The sequence below is a fragment of the Muscardinus avellanarius genome, assembly GCF_963383645.1.
Source record: "Muscardinus avellanarius genome assembly, chromosome: 2".
Lineage (NCBI taxonomy): Eukaryota > Metazoa > Chordata > Mammalia > Rodentia > Gliridae > Muscardinus > Muscardinus avellanarius.
Window position 1 is genome coordinate 36,979,868 of NC_137787.1, and position 25,948 is coordinate 37,005,815.

At 43.0% G+C, this 25,948-nt stretch overlaps 1 protein-coding gene across 1 annotated transcript in view; it reads left to right on the forward strand.

The window, feature by feature from the left end:
• The window catches only part of FLACC1 (flagellum associated containing coiled-coil domains 1), a gene marked incomplete at both ends in the record, with an annotated part of 31,081 nt that extends 6,087 nt beyond the window's left edge, over positions 1-24,994 (forward strand). Inside the window, 9 exons of the mRNA XM_080689347.1 lie at positions 1,643-1,704; positions 6,548-6,645; positions 7,953-8,005; positions 11,904-12,003; positions 14,104-14,207; positions 20,773-20,835; positions 23,460-23,549; positions 23,709-23,818; positions 24,868-24,994. Of these exons, the coding sequence (XP_080545473.1) occupies positions 1,643-1,704; positions 6,548-6,645; positions 7,953-8,005; positions 11,904-12,003; positions 14,104-14,207; positions 20,773-20,835; positions 23,460-23,549; positions 23,709-23,818; positions 24,868-24,994 (807 nt within the window). The remainder of the gene's footprint in view (positions 1-1,642; positions 1,705-6,547; positions 6,646-7,952; positions 8,006-11,903; positions 12,004-14,103; positions 14,208-20,772; positions 20,836-23,459; positions 23,550-23,708; positions 23,819-24,867) is intronic.
• Between the last annotated feature and the right edge of the window lie 954 nt (positions 24,995-25,948).

A 25,948-nucleotide genomic window follows, 5' to 3' on the forward strand; every position in this document is an offset into this window, starting at 1 on the left:
CGCCTGTAATCCCAGTGCTTGGGAGGATGAGTCAGGAGGATTGCAGATTCAAGGCCAGTCTCGGCAACTTAGTAAGACCCTCAGCAACTTAGCGAGACCCTTAAATAAAAAAATGAAAAGGCTGGAGATGTAGCTCAGAGGTAAAATGCCCCTAGTTTGAATCCCCAGTGTCCCCTATCCCCCTCCCTAAAGAAACTCCCTTGGCCCCTCTGTTACTGTTAAGCTCTCAGCGCCCATGCTTCAGAATCTGCTGTATTACTTCACTCTCTGTCTTTCCTGGGGCACGCGAGAGACATTTTAGGATTTATTATCTATTCCATCTTGATCCTTTCTTCTCCACCTCAAGAAGGTGTGCCTAGTGGCCTGAGATAGATGAGAGAACAGAAATATACTCATAAATATCCTCCCAGTGTTACTGACACCCATTTGGGAGGTGCAACCCCCAGAAGCCAGCCTCTCGCCCAGTGATACGGCCCAGGCATGTCTAAGTGCTGCAGGGACCCAGCTTAGGACTCAGCGTGAGACTGCCCCAGTACTGATTCATTGATATGAGCTCAGTGAAGTTATGTCATTTGCATAAGGTCACAGCTCAACAATGATGAGTCATTGGGTGTCTTGGTGCATTACTAGATAAAATGCACATTTGACTCAGGAGCACAGGCCCTGCTGAAGACAGATCTTTATTTAAAGACTCTTCCATGGAAGTACCTAGACTATGATCTTCAAACGATTTCCTGCGGGCGTGGTGGCGCACACTTGTAATCCCAGCATTTGGGAGGCTGAGACCTGGAGGATCGCAGTTCGCAGACAGCCTCAGCTACTTAGTGAGGCCCTCTGCAACTCAGTGAGACCAGGTTTCAAAATAAAGAATAAAAAATAGGGCAGGGGGTGTAGCTTGGAGGTCAAATGCCCCTGGGTTCCATCCCCAGACCCGCAAAAAAAAAAAAAAGCGATTTCCTAAGGTGTGGCCCTGTGGAAGGGAGGCATGCTGGCTGCCACTGTGCTGGTCAGCCCTGGAGCTGACCCCTCAGCGGTAGCAGGAGTCTCTGGCTCCTCCCCAGGAGTCAGAGAGGGACCATGACAGGTCCTGAACCCTTCTTTTAGCTTACAGTTGGCACCGACTGACTTTGAGCTGTCAAGTTCTCCTGAGACATTGGCCAGAGGATCTCGTGTGTTAGAATGGAGGGTCACTTGAATGTGTTAGAACTCAACCATGCTGTCAACAACATTAGTTAACACTGAGTTTTAAGTTCCTTGAAGGCAGGATCTGAGTGTTGGTCCTCTGGCACTACTGGGCCAAATTTTCTGTTAAATCAATTGAAGTTATGTATCCGAGAGTCCAAAGGTTAGAGTTGTACAAAGAAATGACAGTATGACAGAGTAGACCAACTCACAAAACCAGCTGGTGTAAGAGATGGTTTCCATGCAGCAACATTATAAACCAATTAAGTGCAAAACAACAAGGGCAAAGCAAGAGCTGGCCGTGCCCTCGGCAGTGGTGTGCTCTCTGGCTCTGCAGCACACAGACGGGAGAGGTGTGGGGAGGAGGCATCGCCTGTGAGTGGGAAGGCTTCTCAAGAGATGCACATCAGAATGGGGCTGAGGGCTGAGCCTGTGTCGTTAATGCTGGCCTCATTTCCAGCTCACCAATGAAATGGAACTCCGCTGTGCTGAGATGAAACAGAGCTTTGAGAACGAAAACAGGTATGCTTTCTGGCATGAGCTCTGTGTGCGGAGGCACTAAGACTTGGGTACCTTTGCGGGATTGCGGTTCACTGGGTGTCAGATGGTGACAAGTAGAGTCGGAGATGGGGGCAGGGGATATGAGTGAGGCTGGAGTCTTTGGAGAGCAGGATGACTTGGCTTGAGACCACTAACATGGTCCACTAGACCATATGAGACCACTAGACCTAATATGAAGCACAGAAAAAGTTATTCCTGTTCTTATATTTTATCATCCATATTTTAAAATTTCAGTTATCATCTTCCTATTGGTTGCTGAGATGACCCATTTTTTTGTTCCCTATGAGATTTCTGTGAATAACAATTGTTATTCTCAATAGGTTCTCCTCCTCTCCTCGTCTCCTCCCCTTGGTCCTCTTCTTTTTACTTTCATGACCTCTACTCTCCCTGGCTGCTAGGTCAGGGCCTGGGGGTAAAAAGAAGAAGGGATTGGAGGAGAAGGAAGCAACAACAGAGTAAGGGGAAATGAAGATAAAGTGTGTTGTCCATGTGAGTGAGGAGAATCTCAAAATCCCCTTCCAGGCCACCTGTTGGGTCCCACGGAAGCCTCAAAAATCCTGGTGGAGAAATATCACTCCTAGTTGAGTCATACATAGCTCTTTATTTATTTACTACTGTTTTAGGGAAGTTTTAAGTCTTCACAAAATACAGGGGAAAGTATAAAATTCCAACGTATGGAGCTTTAACCTCAATATCTGCCAATTCTAATGAATGGAACTTCAACCTCAGTACAATTCGACACAAAGAGGAGTGCGCCAAGACACGTAATAATTGAACATCAAAGACAAAGTAAAACTCTGAGAGCAGCAAGATATAATAAATACATCGTATACAAAGGAGGGCCAATACAACTATCGGCAGATTTCTCAGCAGAAACCTTGTAGGCCAAGAGAGGATGGGATATTTTATTTTAAATGCTGACAAAACAGCTTAATACAACAAAGCTGTTTTTCAAAAAACAAAACTTTCCTAGGAAGACAAAAGCTAAGGGAATTCATCACCATTAGACCTGCCTTAAAATGAAACAAAAATCTGCTAAGTAATAACATGAAACATCACAAAAGCATAGAGCTCAATGATATAGGTAAAACAAATCCATATTCAGAATACATCCAGACTAGACACTTTTATCCCTACTGTCAGGGATAATCATAGTTATACTACTAATCACAATTATAGCTAAAATAAATTCTCAAAATATGAAGTTGCAATAAGTTGCAATATAATAGTATTGGCTTTTAATACTCCACTTTAAACAATGGACAGATAATCCAAACAGAAAACGAATTAATAAGGAAACACTGAATAAAACAACCTGTTAAACTAGGCATGTTTGTGCAAACCTGTACTCCCAGTACTCAGGAGGCTGAGATGGAAGGATTGTAGGTTTGAGGCCAACCTCAGCACCTTAGCAAGACCCTGATTCAAAATAAGAAATAAAAGAGGTCATGGGAGTGTAGGTTGGAGGCAACTCTGCTCCTGGATTCGATCCCCAGTGCAAAGAAAAAAATGTTAGATCAAGTGAATATAAAAGACGTATCTGGACCGCCATCCAACGGCTGCAGAATACACACTCATGGCACAGAGTTCTCCAGCATAGGCCCACGTTGAACAAATCAGGCCTCAGCGATTAAGACTGAAATCACCAGCACTTGGGAGATGGAAACAGGAAAAGCACAGGTCTGAGGACAACTTGAGCAAGTAGTGAGACTATCAGCAACCCACTGAGACCCTGTTTCAAAAACAAAAAATAAAAAGGGCTAGGGTGCAGCTCAGAGGCAAAATTCCTCTAGATTCAATCCCTAGTACCATAAAAACAAAAAAAGAAAAAGAAGATTTAAATTATGTCAAGTATCTTTTCCAGCCACAATAATGTGAAACTAGAAATTGGAAGAATTGTGGAGAATTTATAAATGCATGGAAATTAAACAACATGTTCCTGAACAACCAGCAAGTTAATGAAAAAATTAAAAGAGAAATTTAGAAAACATCTTGAGACAAATGAAAATGGAAATACAATATGCCCAAAAGCCTGCAATACAGCAGAGCAGCTTTAAGAGGAAAGTTTATAGCAATAAATTTCTACATCAAAAAATGATTTCAAATAAATAAGTTAATATTACACTTCAAGGAACTAGGCGAAGAACAATGTCCAAAGTTAGCAGAAAAAAGAAAATAACAAAGACCACAATGGAAATAAATGAGACACTAGAAAGATGATACAACAATTTAAAAAAGAGTTGATGTGTGTGTGTGTGTGTGTGTGTGTGTGTGTATGTGTGTGTGTGTGTGTGTGTGTGTGTGTGTGTGTGTGTGTGTGTGGTGGTACTGGGGTTCTTGGAAGCCCTTCTGCCTCTGGGATACACTCCCACAGGCTACACTCCCAGACCTATTTTTTTTAACTTTTTTTTTTTTTAATGTGGAAACAGGGTCTCTTAAGCCAGCGAGGCTGGCTCCAACCGAACCAGCGCCATCCTCATGTCTCCACCTCCCAAGCGCGGGGACTACAAGCCTGCGCTACCACGCCCGGCTAAAAAAGAGTTGATTTTTGAAAAGATAAAACTGGAAAAACTTTAGTTAACTAAGAAAAAAAAGAAAGAGACTAAGTGAAATCAGAAACGAAAGTGGAAACATAACAACTGATACCAGAGAGATGCCACAGGACTGTAAGAGATCACCACGAATGCCAACAAATTTGGTAATTTATAAGAGATAAACAAATTCCCAGACACAACCAGCCAACACTCAGTTGTGAAGAAACAGAATATTCGAGCTAACCAATAATGACTAGGGAGATCAAATTAGTAGTTTAAAAGTCTCCCATCTACTCTGCTGAACTCTATCAACTTATTATTATTATTATTAATTATTATTATTATTATTATTATTATTATTATTTTTGGTGGTACTGGGGGTGGAACCCAGAGGCTTTCTACCTCCAGGCTATACTCCCAGACCTATTTTATATTTTATTTGGAAACAGGGTCTCACTAAGTTGCTGAGAGCCTCACTAAGTAGCTGAGGCTGGCTTCGAAACTATGCGATCCTCCTGTCTCAGCCTCCCAAGCGCGGGGATTACAAGCGTGCGCCACCACGCCCGGCAACATTTTAAAGAACTAATATTAATCTTTTTCAAACTTTTACAAGTAATTAAAGAATACTTCTAAATGTTTTTATGAGGATAGTATTATGCTGATACCAAAGCCAGATAAGGATATTACAAAAAAAGAAAATTTCAGATGAATGACCTTAATGGACATAGATGCAGGCATCTTCAACAGAATACTAGCAAACCAAATTCAACAGCACGTTTGGTCTGACATTTGAAAAAAGGAGACATAGGAATGGCCAACAAATATATGGGGAAAAAATCTCAATATTGTTAATCATCATGGAAATACAAATTAGAGCACAATAAAATATCTCTCACTTATCAGAAGGGCTATTGTTAAAAAGACAAAAGATAACAACATTGTTGGTGAGAATGTGGAAAAAAGGAAAGGTTTGCACACTGTTGAGAATGTGAACTAGTACAGCTATGATGGAAATGGTATGGGGACTCCTCAAAAAACTAAAATTAAATTTACCATGTACGTGATTCAGAAATCCCACTACTGGATACTTAACCCAAAGATTTGAAATCACTTTGTCAGAGAGATTTCTGTACTACCATGTTTATTGCAGTACTACTCACAAGAGCCAAGTTATGGAATCGATCTAAGTTGTGTGTCCATCAACAGATGACTGAGGGAGAAGATGTCATGCATGTACACATACCTACACATGTATACATACATACATACACATACACACAGTAGAATGCTACTTTGCCTTTTAAAAAAGGAAATTCTGAAGCCGGGCGTGGTGGCGCACGCTTGTAATCCCCGCGCTTGGGAGGCAGAGACAGGAGGATCGCGCAGGTTCGAAGCCAGCCGCGCGCGCTGGCTTAGGAGACCCTGTTTCCAAATAAAAATGTAAAAATAGGTCTGGGAGTGTAGCCCGGAGGTAGAAGGGCTTCCAGGAACCCCAGTACCACAAAAAAAAAAGAAAAAAAAAAGAAAAAGGAAATTCTGTATTTGTGGCAACATGGATGGAATTGAAGAATATTATACTACGTAAAATAAGCCAGGCACAGAAAAACAAATACCACATGTTCTCACTTATATTTGAAATCTAAAACACTTGAACCCATAAAAAGTATGATAGAACAGCGGTTTTAGAGGCTGGGAATGGGGATGAAAAAATGATGGCCAAAGGGCACAAAATCTCAGACAGAAGAAATATGTTTTTTAAAGATCTTTGCAGGGCATGGTGATTAGTGAATAACAGAATGTTGGTCATTTCAAAATTGGTAGCTGGGCATGGTGACACATGCCTGTAATCCCAGTACTTGGGAGGCTGAGACAGGAGGATCGCAGGTTTGCAGCTAACCTCAGCAGTTTAGTGAGGCCCTCAGAAACTTAGTGAGACCCTTTTTCAAAATTAAAAAAAAAAAGGCTGGGGGTGTGGCTCAGAAGTTGAATGCCCCTAGGTGCTATCTACACACACACACACACACACACACACACACACACACACACACGGTAAGAGAATACATTTCAAATGGAGAATAAATTGCAGTTGTTCTCACTACAAATAAAGTTAAGTATTTGAGATGGTAAGTGTTTAAGTAGCTCATTATTATGGAATAGTCTGGTTCCTGCCAGTTCCATTTACAGCAGCTGCTGTAGAAACCTGGGGTCTTGGGCCTTCTCGGGGATCACCTGGACTTCTCAATGATGACTGTGGCCTTCTGGCCCCACAGGGAGCTCAAAAGGACTCACAGAGCTGAGCTCAGTAAGTTAGAGACCAACTACAAAGAAGCTCTGAAGGCAGAGAAGTCAACTGCACAAGAGAAACTAGGTACTGCTGGGACCCGGGAGAGCGGCCCCGGGAGGGAGCGAGAGGCTGACTGTGGGGCCAGGGCTCAGGAACTCCTGTGGCCAAGGATGGGTGAGGGCCAGGTGCCTGAGGTTTCCTCCCTGAGCTAGGAGACAAAGTGACTGAGAATGAAACTGAAAGAAAAAAGACCTTGTCTACTACTGGACTTCCTTTTTTTGGGAGATCTGAGCAAGTCCCTACAAAATAAATAAATAAACAATTTTTTTTAAAAACCTGTGATCCAGTTCCCCCACCTGGAAATGGAGACAAAAACATTTACCTTATGAGTATGATGAGAATGTTAAAACTGTTCAAATATGTTCTAAAATTCTACGTATATGATAATACCACCCTTCAACACGTTTCCTCACTGTGAAGTGGTGGTGTTTCAGACAGTGTTTCATTAGATCCTTGCCCACACGCTGCGTCTCCAGGGCCCATGGTGCAGGAGGGCTGTGCTCGCGTACGGCCTCCTGTGCATGCTGCCCCCGGGAAGAACAAAGCATGATCTTTCCAAATTCTGGGCTTATCCGCTAATTAGCACAGAGAGAAGGAGAAATTCTATAGCTGTCTTCCTTTATTTTCCTTAAGTTTGTTTTAAAGATGGCATCTTATTTTCTTATTTATACTTAGCTGGTTTCCCAATTTTCTAAAGAGAGCATGTATTATTTTCATAGTCATGGTAAACTAGGAAACATGATTTAAAAGAGAAGTAGATGCATGCTACGAAGTTTTGTTCCTCTTTTTCCCTGTAGATGAGAATTTACCCTTGGGGGTTTTGTTAGAACTGTTAAAACTGTTGTTGAGAGCCGGGCGTGGTGGCGCACGCTTGTAATCCCAGCATTTGGGAGGCTGAGACATGAGGATCGCGGTTCGCGGACAGCCTCAGCTACTTAGTGAGGCTCTTTGCAACTCAGTGAGACCCGGTTTCAAAATAAAGAAGAAAAAATAGGGCAGGAGGTGTAGCTCGGAGGTTGAATGTCCCTGGGTTCCATCCCAGACCCACAAAAAAAAAAAAAAAAAAAAACCCTGTCGTTGAATAGATGTGATTGATGTGCATCAAAATCCCCATGAAGCATATTTGTCAATAAACATGGGCCCCCTCCCTTGAGACCCAATTCAATGGGTGTGAGGTGGAGCTTAGCCATATGGTTTTTAGTAAGGCTGTGGGGTGACTTCTGGAGCACAGAAAGAGTTGGGGTGGGGGTACAGAGAGCTCACATTTGAACTTGAAAACATGCATGTCAGAGGAATAATGATGGTCCTGTTGTTTTCTCTCTTTTGTCCAGAGGAGATGGAAAAGGAGTATAAATATTTGAAGAATATGTTTCATATGTATCAGGTGAGATTTTCAGTCCTTTGGTAGATATGAGCGTGAGTGTGAGAAGCAAGGCTCATTCCTGGCTGATCTTGCCCGAGAAATAATGTCTGGAAATTCCAGCATCCTTGAACCTGTCTTCAGTCTGACTGTGCCCAGGCTTCCAAAGGCTTCCATGCATGATAAGGCACCACCCAGACAGTAAAAGGGCCCATAGAGAAATACATTTGTGGTTGCAAAAGTAATAGCTGTTCGTTTTTTTTTTTTAATGGAAATAACCAGCAATGGCAAAAATGAAAAGAAAAATACTACCCACCATATGGTAATCCCTCAAGGGGTTCAAGACTGAGGAACAGAGAACGAGGAAAAAGAAGACAGTAAAGAGAGACAGGGGACCTGAGGCTTGGAAGCCCAACAGGTGTTTATCATGAAGGTCTGCAGCATATTTATATCATACAGAAATACCAAGAACTCTATAACCCACGTCAGCAGTACACACCAGGCACCTAACCCATGAAAAAGCATACCTGGTGCCACAGCATCTTCTCAAAGCACACTCAGGGGTGGAGGTCCTTCTGGGCAGAGTAAATGGCAAGGTGTTGTTAGGGTCCGAGGTGCGCCCCCTTGCCCAAATAACGAAGAACTCACCAAGGATGTAACACACAGGCAGAGTTTTATTGTGCTGCAGCTCTTTGTACTGGCTAGCCAGTGGTCGAAGCTCTTTTACAAGCCCGCCTGTGGTTTGAGGAACTGTCCGGGTGGCTACCAGGGAGTGCCCTGGCCGAGCCAACGTCCAGCCTCACCAACAGAGAGCAAGTGGTCAGAGTCGACCCTGAGCACACTTCAGGCTCTATATTTATAGCCCTGGAGGGGTGGTTACACACGTCACAGCCCGCCAAAAAGTAGGATACAACCAATCAAATAAAAAGGTAAACAAGTACCACCAATGATTTCAAAAGAAAGCACACACACACTTGAATCACAGCAAATAGTTTTAAAGGACAGCCTTTCTATGTCACCGCCCGCCGAGGAGTGACTTTCTCTTTCATGCTTGGTTACTATGGTAACCTTCAGCTCGGCCCATGAGTACCAGGTGTTTTTTTTAGATAAGGCTGTGGCGGGCTTGGGACTCACTTCCAAGAAAAATAGCTTCACTCTCTAAACTACTTTATACTATTTTAAAATATCTCAAACTTTAAAGAAACAACTCTTAGCATCAAGAATTTTGAAAGACAAGTCTATCCTTAAAAATAATTTCTAATAGTAACCTAGGTTTTTAAATTAAAACAACTTTTAACATTAAGGTAGCTGGGACATAAGCAAGCAGTTTCACAGAAGCTAGAACTCAGGCAGTTATCATAAGCAGGAACTTACAAGTTGTACTTTATATTGGCAAGTGGGGTTACCGAAGCAGAAACTTGCAGTTTTATTCTAAGTTAATTCTATATCTTCACATTTTAATTTTATAAGGAGAGGGGAATGTCTCCTCACAGCACTCTTACATGTTTTTGTTACTCTCTTACTTCTACAAGGGTCTTACTTTAATTCTAATATCCTACTTTCTTATTTCTAATAGATTCCATATACTAATATTGTCAATATCTTAGATTCCTCTTCCTGCATTCCTTCAGTGTTTATCGGGCAGAATATGCACAGAACTTAAGGACGTGACCAGCTGTAGTCAAAGCAATGGGGAACGGAAAGGACACAAACACGCTAAACTTAGCCCGAATACAAGGCCGAGAACTCCCGAGGGCAGCCTGCTGCTCTTCACGCACCAAAGGGCTCAGGGAGTGACCTCAGACTCCGGTGACTGGCCTGGCAGCGCTCTGTCCCCCAACACCACCACTCTAAAACAACCTCTGTAGACGCTGTACTTGCTTAAAACTATAACTGAGGTGGTATTGTATCGAATCTGTATACATTTTTGTATCCTCTTTACACCTGGCAAAAGCCTTTCCCTCCTTTTTAATGACTGGATAATATCTGAATGAAAGTGCCACTGGGCATTTCACTATTCCCTGCTGTTGGCCTTTTGAGTTGTTTCTAGTTGCTTCCTGTAACAGAAAATGCCATCTGAGCATCTTTAGTTATGGGAATAGAGTGCTGGGTCAAAAGGAATGAAGTGTGTGTGTGTGTGTGTGTGTGTGTGTGTGTGTGAGAGAGAGAGAGAGAGAGAGAGAGAGAGAGAGAGAGAGAGAGAGAGAGAGAGAGAGTTGGTTAGGGATTGTACCCAGGAGTGCTCTATTTCTGAGCTACAACTCCAGCTTACCCCCCCCCTTTTTTTTTCTTTGAAACAAGGCCTGGCTAAGTTACAGCACACTGCTGGCCTAGAACCTGCAATCCTCCCATCTCAGCCTCCCAAATACGGGGCTTTTACAAGTGTGTGCCACCTAGCCTGCCTGGAATGGATATTATTAAAACCCTGAATATATATGGCCAAATTGTCACCCCAAAAGCTGTATCACTTTGCACCTTCCATGCTGTGTGTGGAGCGTTGTAGCTGTCTCAGAACATAACCCATCTATTTAATCAGCTAATTTGATGAAGGCCCTGAGCTATGACACGATGACTTAGAAGGGGGATTTGGAGTGGGAGGTAAAGAGTGGGTAGGGGAACACTGACCGCAAGCCCCATCCTGTCTAACTATGGGGACCAACTGGTTTGCTTTGCCTTGGGGACTGAGGAGTTTCCTGGGATTCTAGACTTTATTTATTTATTTATTTATTTATTTATTTATTTATTTATTTATTTATTTTATGGTACTGGGGATTGAACCCAGAGGCATTCTACCTCTGAGCTGTACCCCCAGACTTATCTTATTTTTTATTTTGAAACAGGGTCTCACTAAGTTGCTGAACCTGTGATCCTTCTGACTCAAACCCCCCACTCCCAAGTACTGGAATTATAGGCATGTACCACTCTACCTAGCAGAATTCTAGACTTTATTGCTAAAACGTTGAAAACCCCATGCAAACCAGGACAGGTGATCGCTCTCCCTAAAGGTTAAACAGCAGCACCACTCCTGGAGTTCCATGTGCCGCTCACAGTTTCAGTTTTGAGTTTGTGTCCTAAGTGCAGCCAGGCTTATGAGCTGCGAGCCACCCCATTTCCTTTGGTGCTTTGTGCCTGCTTCAGGCTGGATCCCTCCAGGCACTTGACCTCCTCCATCACCAACCTGCCCACCAGCGAGATGATGATGAGAGGGACCCCATCACAATGGCCACAAAGGACTCTGAATGAGCTCTGAGGCCCAGCCGGTGTGCCTGCTGCTACCCCAGAGGGGAGGGGCCATCTGTTGGCCCCGACTAGCGGCATCCAGGCCTGGCCTTCCCTTCCTGGGTTCTGCACTCGCGTACAGGACCAATGAGCAGAAGTGGCATTGAGTTAGGCTTATTTAATTTCAACCACAAAGGGAAGTTGGACTTGCTGAGAACAGTCGGGGCTCTCTGCAAAGTGTCCTTTGTTTTCTGAGTGTTCAGATGAATTTCAGGCATTGCCCTTCTTCTTCATGATTCATGATTGAGGAGCTGACAGTGAGTCTCCAACACGGAGAAACCCAACCCACCTGTTGTTGTTTTCCTTTTGTCCAAAAGAGATGGGAAGGCGGTATAAATACCTGAAGACTGTATTTCATAGATATCAGGTGAGAGTTTGGGCTCCTTGGTGGAGAACCCACTGTCTTCCATGGAAGCCCACAGGTCCAGCAGGACGATGCTGCACCTGAACACAGTTTTCTCTTGACCTTCGTGTTCCACAGCCCCGGGTTAGACGGGGCTGGAATCACTTCCATGAGTCCCCCCAGGCGGGGTCCTCAGCCAGGGCCGCGCTGTGCCCGGAGGGGCGTCTCTGGAGAGCATCTAGCCTCTCCAGCGCTCCTTCTGTAGGACCCTGCTCTTCATGGCACCTCTGCCCTCCACAGGACAGCATTTATGATGAAATGGAAGACAAGTGGTCAAAGCGGAAGGCAGAATGGGAGAAGGATGAGAAGTTGGAGAGGGAGAAGATCCTGCTTCAGCAGAGTGAGTGCTGCAGAAACTCTGGGAGTTTTGGGTGACAAGTCAAAAAACTGCTACGAAGCGTGGTATTGACCTGAGGGAGGCGCCCCTGGGAAGCCCCAGGGCAATGGGCCCCATGCTGGACTCCCAAGTGGAAGGCGCTGCGATGATCAGAAAAACAAAGTGGCCTGTGCAGTGGCAAACGTGTGTCCTCCCAGCAAGGAGGGAGGCTGAGGCAGGAGGACCAAAGTTTTGAGGGCAGCCTGGGCAACTTAGTGAGACCCTGAAGGACTCGAGATGTAGCTCGGTGGCAGAGCACTTGCCTAGCATGTGCAGCGCCCTGGTTTTGAGCCCTGATACTGCCAGAAACAAAACCACCAAAGTGATGATAAGGGCAGGGGCTTTTTGAAGTCCAGACACATGAACTAAGGAGTCTAAACTTGTACCTTCCAAAATGTCAGGACTTGAACAGGAGTGTAGACTTGGCATCTGCATACAGGTGACCCACAGCTCCTGCAGGTCTTGAGTTATAATTTGAAGTGCTCATTTAAGGGTAGGAGTGGAGGGAACAACACAACCCATCATAAGGAGATCCTCCATCCCTCCACAGCCAGTGTTGGAAAACTCTCTTTAACACTTCCAACACACCCAACACACCAAGATCTTGAATCACACATGCCCCATAGGTGTACCTCCCACTCCCTCCAAGCTTCTTCATAAGTGGAAAAAAGGACAGAGGGATTTGTGGGAGCTACTCCCAGGCCTAGAGGAATATTTGAGGTAGGAGAGGGGCCTCTACAAACCCATTTCACATCCAGTCCCATTCGTCATGCATTTTGTTGGTTAAAACCAAATTGCTCATTTAAATGCAGAGACTCCCTGGGAAAGTCAGTTTACATTCTGGTGGGGACCCCGAGCTCCCATAGGGTAGCAGGAAGACCGACCTTGGCATTGAGGCTGGGGTGGGATATGGAGCTGCTCCTGTTTGAAGCTTTACTTAGGATCCTGGTCATCTCCCCGACTCATAAGGCACGCAACCACCACTTTGAAAGACTAGAATTGAGCTTCTTATGCAGCTCAGTCCAGAGTTACCCTGTCTGCCCAGAAACTTCATACCAACCCCAGCATTGCTGCAGGGAAGGAATTTGTGTTTGCCCACCCCCCTCCTTCCTCCTATTTAGTGTCAGGGCTCTGCGGGCAGATTCCTCTGCTCAGGAAGACAGTGTACACCCACTTCTACAGCAGAGCTAAGGACAACATGAATGCTGCTGCTGGAAGAATCAGGTAACAAGAGCTTTAAGATAAGGATGTCCAACCTGTCATCTTCAGGAAGATGAATGGACAAAAAAGTGGAGAATATACACACAATGGAACTTTACTTGGCCATGAAGAAAAACAGAATTATGTCATTTGCAGGAAAATAGATGGAACTGGAGAACACTCTGCTAAGTGATATCACCCAATATCCGAAAGTCAAGGGCTCTGTGTTTTCTCTCCTATGTGGAAGCTAGAGGGGAAATAGTAAGTAAAAGGGACTTCAGATAAACAAGGAGGGAAAACAACAGAACAATGAAAGGAGAGGGAGCTGGGGATAGGAAAAGAAAGGACTGATGAAGGAAACAGTTCAAATAGTGCTGTGTCCACATACGAAGGTATCGCTAGCGTGCATAGGGCTGGGGGGACGTGAAGGGAAATACACCAAGTGCTGTGTGCATGCAATCATAAAAATATATTTTAGTAAAAAAAGAATATGCAAGAAACCCCAGTAGTTAAGTTACTTCAGCAAAGGGAGCAAATAAAATAATAAGTAACAGATTCAAAATTAATGGTGCACAAAAGAGCTAGAGAGGTTGGCAGCAAGTCCCTGATGGCTAATGAGGTTGGGGAAGGAGGGGGTGGGCAAACACAAATTCCCTCCCTGCAGCAATGCTGGGGTTGGAATGCTCCCTTGCCCACAAGCAGCTCTGGACATGTGTCGGATAGCCAGCTTCAGGCTGAAGAACCTTGAGTCTGACCCTGTTGGGGACTGCTTTTACCTTCAGATAGTCTGGCTTTCTCTCTGCACCTGTACCCCCCACACACATTTGTATACAGATGTGCTTTTATTTTTTATCACCTCTGCAGAACATAAAATAACAAAAAAGTTTGAGTTAGAGGCAGAAGAAGAAAAGAGGAAAATAAATGACGCCTACACTGTCGCCTTTGAGAACTTAGTCCACGAGAAGGAGGCAAGTCTGCCTGGGGCATGGTGGGGTTGGGTGCGTGGTCCCAGGTGGCCGTTCCCAGCTGGGCCTCCATGGGTAGGAGCTCCTCCTTCCCAGCTCTCCTGGAAATACGTGCAAGGGGACTGAGGCCTTACTGTCCTTGAGCTGCATAGTCGTACCACTGGGTCCTGTAATTACCAGGAAATAATGAATATGAAACATGCTGAACTTGAAATTCCCAATTTTTCCAAAACCCCATCTCTGAATGTCTTTCCTGAACAAATTTGGTCACATGTGCTCTCAGTAAATAAGAGTAGCTACCTAAAAGTGAAGGCAGGTGAGGGATAGTATTCCTACCAGCCAACCCTCTCAGCTTACGACCAACACTAGGTTATAATGAAAGCAGTTCTCAGGGCAACTTTTACCAAATGTGGCATTTACTAAGCAAATATGCACTCACGGCAGAACCCAAACATTGTGCTACCAGATCTCTGAGCTTTCAGGTGCAGAAAAAAGTTTACTGACAGGAGACACAATGGCATGACTGAGTCGGAGCCCAGAGCCATTGTAGTTGGCCTCAAGCAGGCAGAATCCCTGCGAAGCAGGGGACAGGACCATTCTGAGGTCAAATCTTAGGCACCATCCCCAGGTGTACAGGCCACAGGTGCTGTTAGAGTCTTGTACCCTTTTGGTACAAAGTGGAAAATATCTTTAAATATGTTGGATATTTTGCTTATGTGTCCATTCCGAACCATGATGCTAAACCAAAAGCCACTAATTTTACCAACAAAAGCCCATTTCTGGTACTCACTACTATTACTGAGCAAAACAATGATGAGGTTGTGTGCTGAAGCCTGTGTAGTGCTTCTGGGGTCTGGAGGGCTCCGTCTTCCGAATAATACATAGTGATTCCTTTTGTGGCAGGAAGTGTGATCTGCAGGCATCCCTTCCTTCCTCCTTCCCACTATTTCTCCAGTGATCCTGGCTGCAAATGGATCTCTCTCATTCTCCCTCTCATTGAAGTTTAATTTATTCTTAGGAAATGCACAAACTTACAGGGGCAGTGTAGTCAGTTTTGACAAATCCATACACCCTTGTAGTCAGTACTAGCAATTTTCATCAACCCAGAAAGCACTCGTATTCCTTTTCATTTAAGTCCCCCCCCCAAAAAAAATCTGCCTACCTATAATTTCTCTTTTTATTTCCACCACCATAAATTAGTTTTACCAGTTTTTAAACTTGATATAAGTGGAACCATAGAGTGAAGCTCTTTCATGCGTAGCCTCTTTTCCTCAACATAATACCTATGAAATGTACCCATTTGATTTTTTTTTTTAATTTTATTTTATTGGTGCACTGTATTCATACATCATAGTGGGATACAAACTTTTGTAGACATACATGCACACATCGCCCAGTCAGGCCCCACCCGATCCCCACCCCATTCTCTCTCCATCCCTCCCTCCCATGCTTGGCTTAGTGGTTGACATCTAGTATTATAGCAATTTATCAAAAATTAAAAATGATAATCTCACATAACAGTTTCATTTGTCTGATACCAAGCTTTTGATGACTTAAAGATAACATTTCAATATTTCTTTTTGCTTTCTTTCTTACCAGAGAATATTTTTTTCTTTTTTTTTAGGTGAAACTATCATATATTTATTTTTCAGAAAAAAATCTATCCTGATATGGAATATGGACTCTAGATACCCAAAACAATCTCGAAGCAAAAACAAAGCTAGAAGATGTATATTTTCTGATTTCAAACCATATAAAGCTACAATAATTGAAACAGTGTAGTACTGTTCTAAAGGCAGATATATAGACCATTGGAGTTAAATACAAGCCTAGAGCTAAATTCTTCCCTATATTGTCAAGTTATTTTTGACAAGGTTTCCACGAAGATTTGGTGGTGGAAATAATAATCTTTTAACTAAATATTGTTGAAAAATAATAATTACATGGAAAAGAATAAAATTGGACCCTTACCTAATCCCACATACAAGTATTAACTCAAACTAGATAAAAGACCTAAATATAAATCTTAAGACTATAAACTTTTAGGAGAAAATCTGGGTCATAAAACCTCACAACATTGAAATTGGCAGTGATTTCTTGGATATGATTTCAATGGCACAGGCAACAGAAGAATATACAAACTCCCTAAAAAATAAAAGAAAATATTGTATATCCAAAGACAATGTAAACAGAGTTAAAAGTTACTAATAGAATTGGATAAAATATTTCCAAATGCTATATCTGAAGGTATATTAATATTCCAACTAGAAATCCTAAAAATTAACAACAATAAAGGCAAACAATACAATTTAGAGATAGGTAAAAGACTAACATAAATAATGAATCTCCACTGATAACCAATCTTAGTTGTCTGTTGGATGGAAACTCTTGTTTCTCTGGTTCTGGTGTGTGTTACCTATTTCTTCTTTGTAGTTAATCTCTTTGAGTATTTTCTCTAGCGCTGGTTTTGAAGACATAAATTCCTTCAGTTTCTGTTTGTCATGGAAGCTTCTTATTTCTCCATCTAATTTGATAGAAAGTTTTGCTGGATAGGAAATTTTTGGCTGGAAGTTGTTTTCTTTCAGAGTTTGGAATATGTTACTCCAAGCCCTTCTGGCTCTCATGACTTGGTTTGGGAAGTCTGGAGTGATTCTAATTGGTTTGCCTCTGAATGTCACTTGGCCCTTTGTTTTTGTTGCCTTTAAGATTCTCTGCTTGGCTTCTACATTGGTCATTTTGACAATTATATGGCGTGGGGATCCTCTTCTCGGATCCTGTCTAAAGGGAGTTCTATAAGTTTCCTGGATCTGTGTATCAACCTCTTGCTCTATGTTTGGAAATTTTTCTGCTATTACTTCCTTGAAGAGATTGTTGATCCCTTTGGTATCACTTTCTTTTCCCTCCTCTATTCCAATATTCTTAGGTTAGCTCTCTTAAAATGGGCCCATATTTCTTCAATATCAGATTCCTGCTCTCGGATATTTTTTTCTAGATTAGAAACTATGCGTTCATTTTTGGAATGATCATCTTCTAAGAGCGAGATTCTGTTCTCCATGTGTTCTAATCGGTTGTTTGTGCTTTGAATTGAGGCCTTTACTTCATTAATTGCATCCTTTATCTCTTTTTGGCTCTCTCTGAGTTCTTTTCGAAGCACCTCTATTATTTCTACAGTTATTTTCCTGATTTGATCTTCTAGAAATCTCTGATTTTCTGTTTTATCGGGTTCTGATGTTGTGGGGTTGTGAGCATTCATTGCTCCAGTATTATTCCTCTTTCCCATGATTTCGGAGGTTTGTGCCTTCTCTGGGTTCTTCCCTTGGGTCACTATGGCTTCACTTAAGGTGCTCTGGATCTCGAGTCTGTATTATCTCAGACCCTACTACTCCTTTACTGGGTTGTATCACAGAGTCTCCGACCCAGGGAGTCAATAGAGGCTGCTTTAAACTATGGGGGGTGCCAGGTTGCACGTTCTCCTATGGTGTGATATCTCTGCCACCACCACTCCCTCACTGGGTCAAGTCCCAGGAGGCACAATACTGGGATTTCTCCTCTGTGGCCCGCAATTTGACTCACTGTTCTTGAGTACGTAGATGTAGCTGTACTGGACTCGGTGAATTCACTGCTGCTGCCGCCGGTGTCAATATGGCGCCTCTGCCACGCCCTCGGCCATGAGGCTGGCGTATTTTTTCTTCTCTGGTTTTGATTTCCACTCTGAATCCCTGCAGCGTGTGCTGAGCTCAGCCACTGGGAGCTTTAAATGCTGTCTGCGCCGAAAGATCCCGCCTGGCTGTTCCGCATCGGCTCACCTCAGCTTTCTGTAGCCGTCCGCTGAGTTCGCCGCTGCCGCCGGCAGTATGGCGCTGCTGCCGCGTCCTCGGGCGCGTGTGTCTCCTCTGTGGCCCTGAGCTCTGTTCTCAGTCCGCTTTCTCTCTGGAGCCTGGTGGTTTTTTTGTTTTTCTGGTGATGGTGTTTTCTGGCTATGAAAGGCGCTCTTTTTGTGGTAATGGAGATTGGTTGTTAGCGGGACTCTTAAGCCCCGCTTTTCTCGGTCGCCATCTTCCCGGAAGTCTCCCCCCCATTTGATTTTTTATATCTGTAATTTCTTCCTCTTCATTGCTCAGGAGTATTCTTTTGTTGCAATATTCCTTTGTAGAAATATCCCACAATGTGTTTACCATTATCCTGTTTTTGAAGACTTGAGTTTTCCCCCACTTATTGACTTTTACAAATAGAAGTTAATATACACATTGATGAATGAGTTTAGCTTATACACTGGTGATAGTTTACCTTCTATAAACATGATGAGTAAGCATTTTTATAGTCATATGCTTTTATTGCTCTTTGTTATTTACCTAGAAATGATATTCCTAGGCTTTAGGGTAAGTATAAGTTTAATTTTATAAGAGACCACCAAACTATTTTCTAAAGTAGTTGTATGAGTTTGCTCTTACTTAAATATGCAAGTTCTGGTGGCTCCACATCTAAAACAATTAGGATTGCCAATTTCTTAATTTTAATCTTTTAATTTCAGTTTTTATTTTATGCCAGTAGGTATGAAGTAATATTTCATTATGACTTTAGTTTCCTTGATGACTAATTATGTTGAACAATCTTTATATGCTGATTGGAACATTCATATATCTTCTTTTGTGAAATATCCAAGTCTTTTGACATTAGAAAAAATTAGGGTTGTCTTTTTATTATTGATATTTAGGAGTGCTTTATATAGTGTGGGTACAAATCTTTGTCAGATATGTCTGTTGCAAATATTGCTTCTGGCCTGTAGTCTGCCTTTTTATTTTGTTAATAGTATCTTTTTTAAAATTTTGTAATGGTAATTAAACGCAGGGGTATTCTACCTCTAAGCTATATCCCCATCCCCCCTTTTCTGAAACAGGGTCTTGCTAAGTTGTTGAGGCTGGCCTCAAACCTGTGACCCTCCTGCATCATCCTCCCAAGTCCTGAGATTAAGGCCTGCACCACTGCACCCAGCTTGTTAATGGTGCCTTTCAGTGTGTAGGAGTTTTTAATTTTGATGAAAGGCAAATTGCCAGTCTTTTCCCTTTGTTACCAAGCATACTAACAAGAAAATATAACCACAAATGAGGAGAAAAATTAGCAGAAACAGATCCAGAAATTATACAAATTAATCTTTCTATGATGGTATCCATTCTAAAGCCAAATTAAATTCTCAGTGAAGAAAGAACCACAGGTACTTTGTGGGTTTCCACAGAATGACCTAATATCACATTGCAAAGTGGCTTTTTCTTTTTTTCTCTCTTCTTTATTTTTTGTTTTAAAAATAAAAAGGCAAACTGCAGACTGTAAGTGAACCTTTGCAAGATATAGATTTGATAAAAAATGAATTTCCTTATGAGAGTTTAACTTTTATGATTAAGGTTTCTTCCATATCCCCTCTACAAAATAGTTTTGACTATCATAAGGCCATGAACATATTCTATTATTAGATGCTTTGTAATTTTAGACTTTCTCATTCTATAATCCATTTTGAACATTTTTTATGGGTGGAGTAAGGCAGGAATCATAGGTCATTTTTTTCTATATGCATTTCCAGTTGATCCAGCATCATTGTTCTTTAATGGTACTGGGGATTAAACCCAGACACATCCTTCCTCCGGGCTATATCCCCAGCCCTTTTTGGTTTTTATTAGGAAATAAGGTTTCTCTAGGTTGCTGAGAGTCTTATTAAATTGCTGCGGCTGAGCTCGAATCTGCAGTCCTCCTGTCTCAGCCTCCCAAGTGCTGGAATTATAGGTGTGTGTCACATGCCCAGCTTCCAGCATCATTTTTTGAATAAAACTTCCCTTTTCCCGTTGAGTTGCCTTAGCGTCTTTGGGGTGGGGGTCAGACTCTTGTTCTGTTCCCTTTCACAATTTGTATCCACTTAGGCCAACAGCACACTGTCTTAGCTACTGTAGCTTAAAACCGAGTAGAAAAGATCATCTAAATTCACTATTTTTTTCAAGATTATTTTTGCATTTCCGTATAAATTTTGGATCTAGCTTGTCAAGAAAGCCTGCTGCCGGGCATGGGGGCTCACCCTTGTAATCCCAGCATTTAGGAGGCTAAGACAGGAGGATTGCAGTTCGTGGACAGCCTCACCCACTTAGTGAGGCCCTGTTTTAAACTATAAAGAATAAAAAATAGGGCTCAGGGTGTAACTCAGAGGTAGAATGCCCCTGAGTTCCATCCCCAGTACCATGAAAAAAAGAAAGCCTGCTGACATTATGACTGGGATTATAATGAAAATAAAGATAAATCTGTGGAGAATTGAATTCTTAACAATATTAAATCTATACACTGACTTAAAAGCTTTGGATGAAAAATACAATTTATTTTAATATTTGTCAATGGGATAAAGTTGGACATGAGATTTTCACTTTTTAACTTTAAATTGTCACATCACTAGCTGGTAATGTATGTCATTATACTGGTGTCTAAGCTTTGGTAAATATTATATTTATGAATGCTTCACTGGCTTGCTTAATTCTCCATGAGAAAATCCAGAATCACAAAGCTGACCTTTTCTGAATACAATTGTTTTTAGGAGCTTTTGAAACAACACGAAAGTGATACCTTGCAACTACAGGAGTTAAGAAAGACCAAAGAGGTTAGTTTCCCCCTCACTCCTGGGGAGCGTCTTGTGACGTGTGTTTGGGGTTCTGATGAAAGGCAAAGCGATATCCTCTCAGGAAAATGGAATCTATGATACTTCTTCCCAAACCAGTAAAAAATGGAAGACCTAAAGGAAAGTCTAGTAGATTCAGTAAGTTAAAAAGGATTTTAGAGCCGGGCATGGTGGCTCACGCTTGTAATCCCTGCACTTGGGAAGCAGAGACAGGAGGATCGCACAGGTTCGAAGCCAGCCTTGCTGGCTTAAGAGACCCTGTTTCCAAATAAAAAAAATATAAAAAATAGGTGTCTGGGAGTGTAGCCCGGAGGTAGAAGGGTTTCCAAGAACCCCAGTACCACCACCAAAAAAAAAAAAAAGGATTTTAGAACTGTCTATAAAACAAAAACAATAGAACACGTGTGTGACAGACAGACAGACACACACACACACACACACACACACACACACGGGATTGAACCCAGGGGCATTCTACCTCTGAGCTACACCCCCATCCCTATTTTATTTTTTATTTTGAGACAGAGTATCGGTAGGTTACTGACAATCTCACTACGTAGCTGAGGCTGGCTGAGAACCTATGATCTTCCTGTCTCAGCCTCCCAAGTACTGGGATTACAAGCGTGCACCACACCTGGCTCTGCGCTACCCTTAAGAACCAAGTTTGACCAATCCATCCACAGTGTACTGTGTAATCATCAATACTCAGTGATTTCTGTTTGTAGCAAGGCTCAAAATACCGAAGGACCTTGGATTATGAAATGCCATGTTCATCCCTTTGAGCTCAGAAGAAGTACAAACGCTTCCTTCCCCCTAACTCCAGCTTCTAGTGACTCCGTGTGTCCCGCACGGCAGAGTCCTCACACAGGACTATGTCAAGGGACTCTTTCTGTGGGACACATTAGGTCAGTTGTGGAGACATCTGAAGAGAAGCTGTTCAAACCCACAAAGTGCCTCATGCTTCTTTCTTGCTGAGAATTTAATTTGGCTCTAGAATGGAAATGTTTAGTAAAAGATTCGTTTATGTCACTTCTGGGTCTGTTTCTACTACTTGATTCTTCTCCTCTTTCATAGTCCTATCTTCTTGTTCACATGTGAATTTTTTTTAATGGATCTGGCCATTGTGAAGTTTACCTTGTTTAGCTCTGAATATTTTTATATTCCTTTAAATATTCTTGAGCTTTGTTTGGGGATATAGTTAGGTTATTTGGAGGCAGTCTCGCCCTCTCCAGTGCATCCGCACCAGCCTCACTTTGAAGCTTCGCTAGATGTAACCGAAGCCGTCCTTGGCGCAGAGCCGACGCCCCACGTAGCGCCCTTCCCGGTGCTCTCCGTGGATGCTCTGCACCAGAAGGCGTGTTCTGCCTGGCTCGTGGGACTGTAGACTTTCCCCCGTCTTGGCCCAGGGCTGTTCCACCTGCTCCTTTCTTCCCCTGAACTCCATCTCTCATCTCTTCACTCCGCCACCCCAGCCAGAGGTAGTCTTCTGCGGGCTTTTGCACAGGCTTCTATTCATTCTTCAGTAGTAGTTTGTTTGCTTAATTAATAGACTATTTTTTAGAACAGCTTTAGGTTTCCAGAAAAATTAGGGCAGAAACTACAGAGGGTTTCTATAAGCACCTCCTTCTTACCCCACGGTTTTCCTTATTACTAATATCTTGCATGAGGACAATAGAGTAGTTATCACTGGCCAGCCAATCATGGGGCACTATTATTAACTCAAGTCCATAGTTTACATTAGAGTTCACTGTTTGGGTGAACTATGGATTTTGCCCGATATGTCATGTTATATATCAACCATTACTGGGCTTCTTTCTTTCTTTATCTTCTTTGTTTTTAATCTTGAGACAGAGTCTTGCTAAGTTGCTAAGGGTGGCTTTGAACCTGCATTCCTCTTCTCTCAGCCTCTGAAGTACTAGGGTCAGAGGCATGTGCCACCATGCCTGGCCCATTCCTGTTCTATAGAAAAGAGTTTTACTGTCCTAAAAATGCGGTCTCACCTATTCATGCCACCTATTCCCTCCCAACCTCAGGAAACCACTAATCATTTTATGGTCTCTATATTTGGCCTTTCCTACAATGCCTATAGTTGGAATCGGTGGTGGGCAGTTCATAAAGGTCATCTGGTAAACAAATGACAGATGGCCATGTGACCATCCACGCGATCTCTGGCGCAGTGTCAGTGAGGCCAAAGCGGGTGGGACAGATGTGCCAGACAGAGGCAGGTAGGATTTACCGAGTGCGGTGACCAGCCTACTGTGGGCAGTATAAGAGAAGGAGTGACCAAGGTTGATGCAGTGCATTCTAGTCCAGGGGCCCTGAAGAAAAATGACTATTGATTTTTCTTTTGTACTGGGGATTGAACCTAGGGGCATCTTACCTCTGTGCTATACCCCCCAACTCTATTTTATTTTTTATTTTGAAACAGGATCTCACTAAGTTGCTGAGGGCCTCAATAACTTGCGAAGGCTAGCCTCAAATCTGATCCTCCTGTCTCAGCCTCCCAAGTACTGAGATTATAGGCATGCACCATTGTGCCGTGCTGAAGAGGAGAATGAATAGGTAGATGTCAGCATGATGTCCTGAAACAGTTTCTTCTTGTGCAGATCATAGAGGAAGAGTTGCATGCACAGGCTCTTATTCTAGAGTCACTTAACACAAACCTCTATCAAACGCAGATGGAACTCCAGAAAGAGGTGAGTCCAGGCTGGAGTGAGGGTGGGGCCGGGGAGGAGCTGGTGTCCTGGGCCGGCAGCCCCGCCCGGCCTTGCTCTGAGGAAGACACTTCCCAGACCCGTTTCATATTGCCCCACCATCGCATGGGGTCGGGTAGTATGAACATTTATTTCTTCCAGAAATCTGTGGTGGGAAATCTTGAAAAAACACTCCAGACCAGGCTTGCTGAAACTGAAGAAAAGTATAAATGCACCATACAGAACCTGACAGAAGAAAATATTTATCTCAGGTGAGGACACTGATCAAAAAGCCATGGCCAAGCTGCCTTGGGAGAGGATGGGCTTGTGTGAGGGGAGGGCTCAGAAGCAGAGTCAGTGCCTGAGGTCCAGGCGCTCACGGTTTAGGAAGGAGGGTGACATCACTGTGCCTGGACAGTTACCTGCAGAGGTCAGACAGGTTACTTGGGGTGTGTCTAGAATTCTCTTTCTTACTTGTTTCTGTTTTTGTGCAAAACAACACAGGAACTGTATCTGTGAGTTTATAAGTTTGATTCATTCTGTGATGGTGACTCCCCCTGCATTATACCTCTGGGCTACATCCGCAACCCCTTTTTATTCTATTTTTTCCCCCTTTGAAATAGGGTCTCACTAAGTTGATGAGGGTCTCCAAGTTGCTGAGGCTGGCCTCAAATCTGAAAACCTCCTGTCTCAGCCTCCCAAACACTGGAATTATAGGTGTACACCACCATGCCTGGCTCTTGGTTTTGTTTTGTTTTGTTTTTGGTGGTACTGGGGTTCCTGGAAGCCCTTCTACCTCCGGGCTACACTCCCAGACCTATTTTTACATTTTTATTTGGAAACAGGGTCTCCTAGGCCAGCGAGCGCGGCTGGCTTCAAACCCGCGTGAGCCTCCTGTCTCTGCCTCCCAAGCGCGGGGATTACAAGCGTGTGCCACCACGCCCGGCTCTTGGTTGTTTAACTCCATCTTCCCAAGAGCTTGGTGGTTTCAGTATTAGTGGTTTTCTTTTCAATGCAGCTGCTTCTAGTTCCTGTGGAAATTAACTTCAGAATAGAAATGGCGCTATTACCTGAAGATGCATCTTCTATCATTCAAAGCAGTTTTAGTCAGTACTTTACTATGGGAAAGTTATTTATTTTATTGGTTCAGTAGAAAATTCTTTATTTGGGAATTTGATCACCCAAATATCACATTTCACTAAATTCAAAACTACTGTAAGTAATGAATAATACTTTTCCCCCTAGGAAGGAATAAACCCACATCTTCTACCCAGGCCCTCTGCCCTGCCCAGTCTATTGTGACAGATCTTTTTTTTTACAGGCAAAAGGTCATTGCCAAGAATGAAGAAATTTATGGAAGACAGTCTGGACTATCGACCTCTGTGATTAGTTATGCTTCTGATTCTGGTGCTTTAGAAGACAGCAGCAACGAAAGACAAGAACTATAAACAAAAAGCTCCCCACAGCCCCAAACGGCAGGAGCACTGCCCCAGGCCTCGGGAGTGGCAAGGTTTTCTTGATAAATGCAGATGACATGCCAAGAGCTGAGTTCTTGGGTTGCTCCGACTCTCTTTTCACCATGTGCTTTCTTGTGAGTGGTTGGGCAGGTTTGGATTCTCATCTCAATTGTATAGATTATAATGACTCTTCATTAAAAATTAATGTTCTCTATACCTGGAGCTGAGATTTTTATGGGGTTTGTACTGTCTTTTCCCTCTACTTTTATATACTTTATTAGAAAGAAACTGACAGAAAGGCCTCCTTCCTATTGAATGGTGACTGTCTTTGGGGTGTACCTTTGGCTCCCCTGGAGCATTTAATGAACAAAGCGGATAATTTGTTGACTTGATTCCAAGATTTTTATTTCTTTCCTTTATGTGCCAGCACTCTGCCCACCCATCATGTTTCCTAACCAGTAAGGTAGGAGGAATACCCAGTGACACTTGCTCCCTTCTTTACACCATCACCAGAATTCAATGTGGAGGTGGAAGACATCACCAAGTGAAATGGGCTGGGATGTGTCCAGACGTAGGAACAATTGCACCAGCGCAGTGATGAATGGTGATGGCACAGCCTTGGTGGAGGAGACTGGCTGGATATGGGGAGACTGGAGACTGCTTGGTGGAGACAGAGCCACAGCCATATGATGGAGACTCAGCTTCTCAGACCCACTTCACTGATGCCACATGATTGCACAGGGTCAATGTTGTCAGACATCCCAAAGGCCCAAAAGAAGATATTCTGTTTATGTGATGTCACTGTGCTGACAACAGATGTTAAAAACACAATCATGAGAGCCCATATTGGGAGGTTCAAGTAAAACAAGTCTATGACCTGAATGTGTTCCACTTGTGAGATGTTGGCAAGTAAACACACACAACACACACACACACACACACACA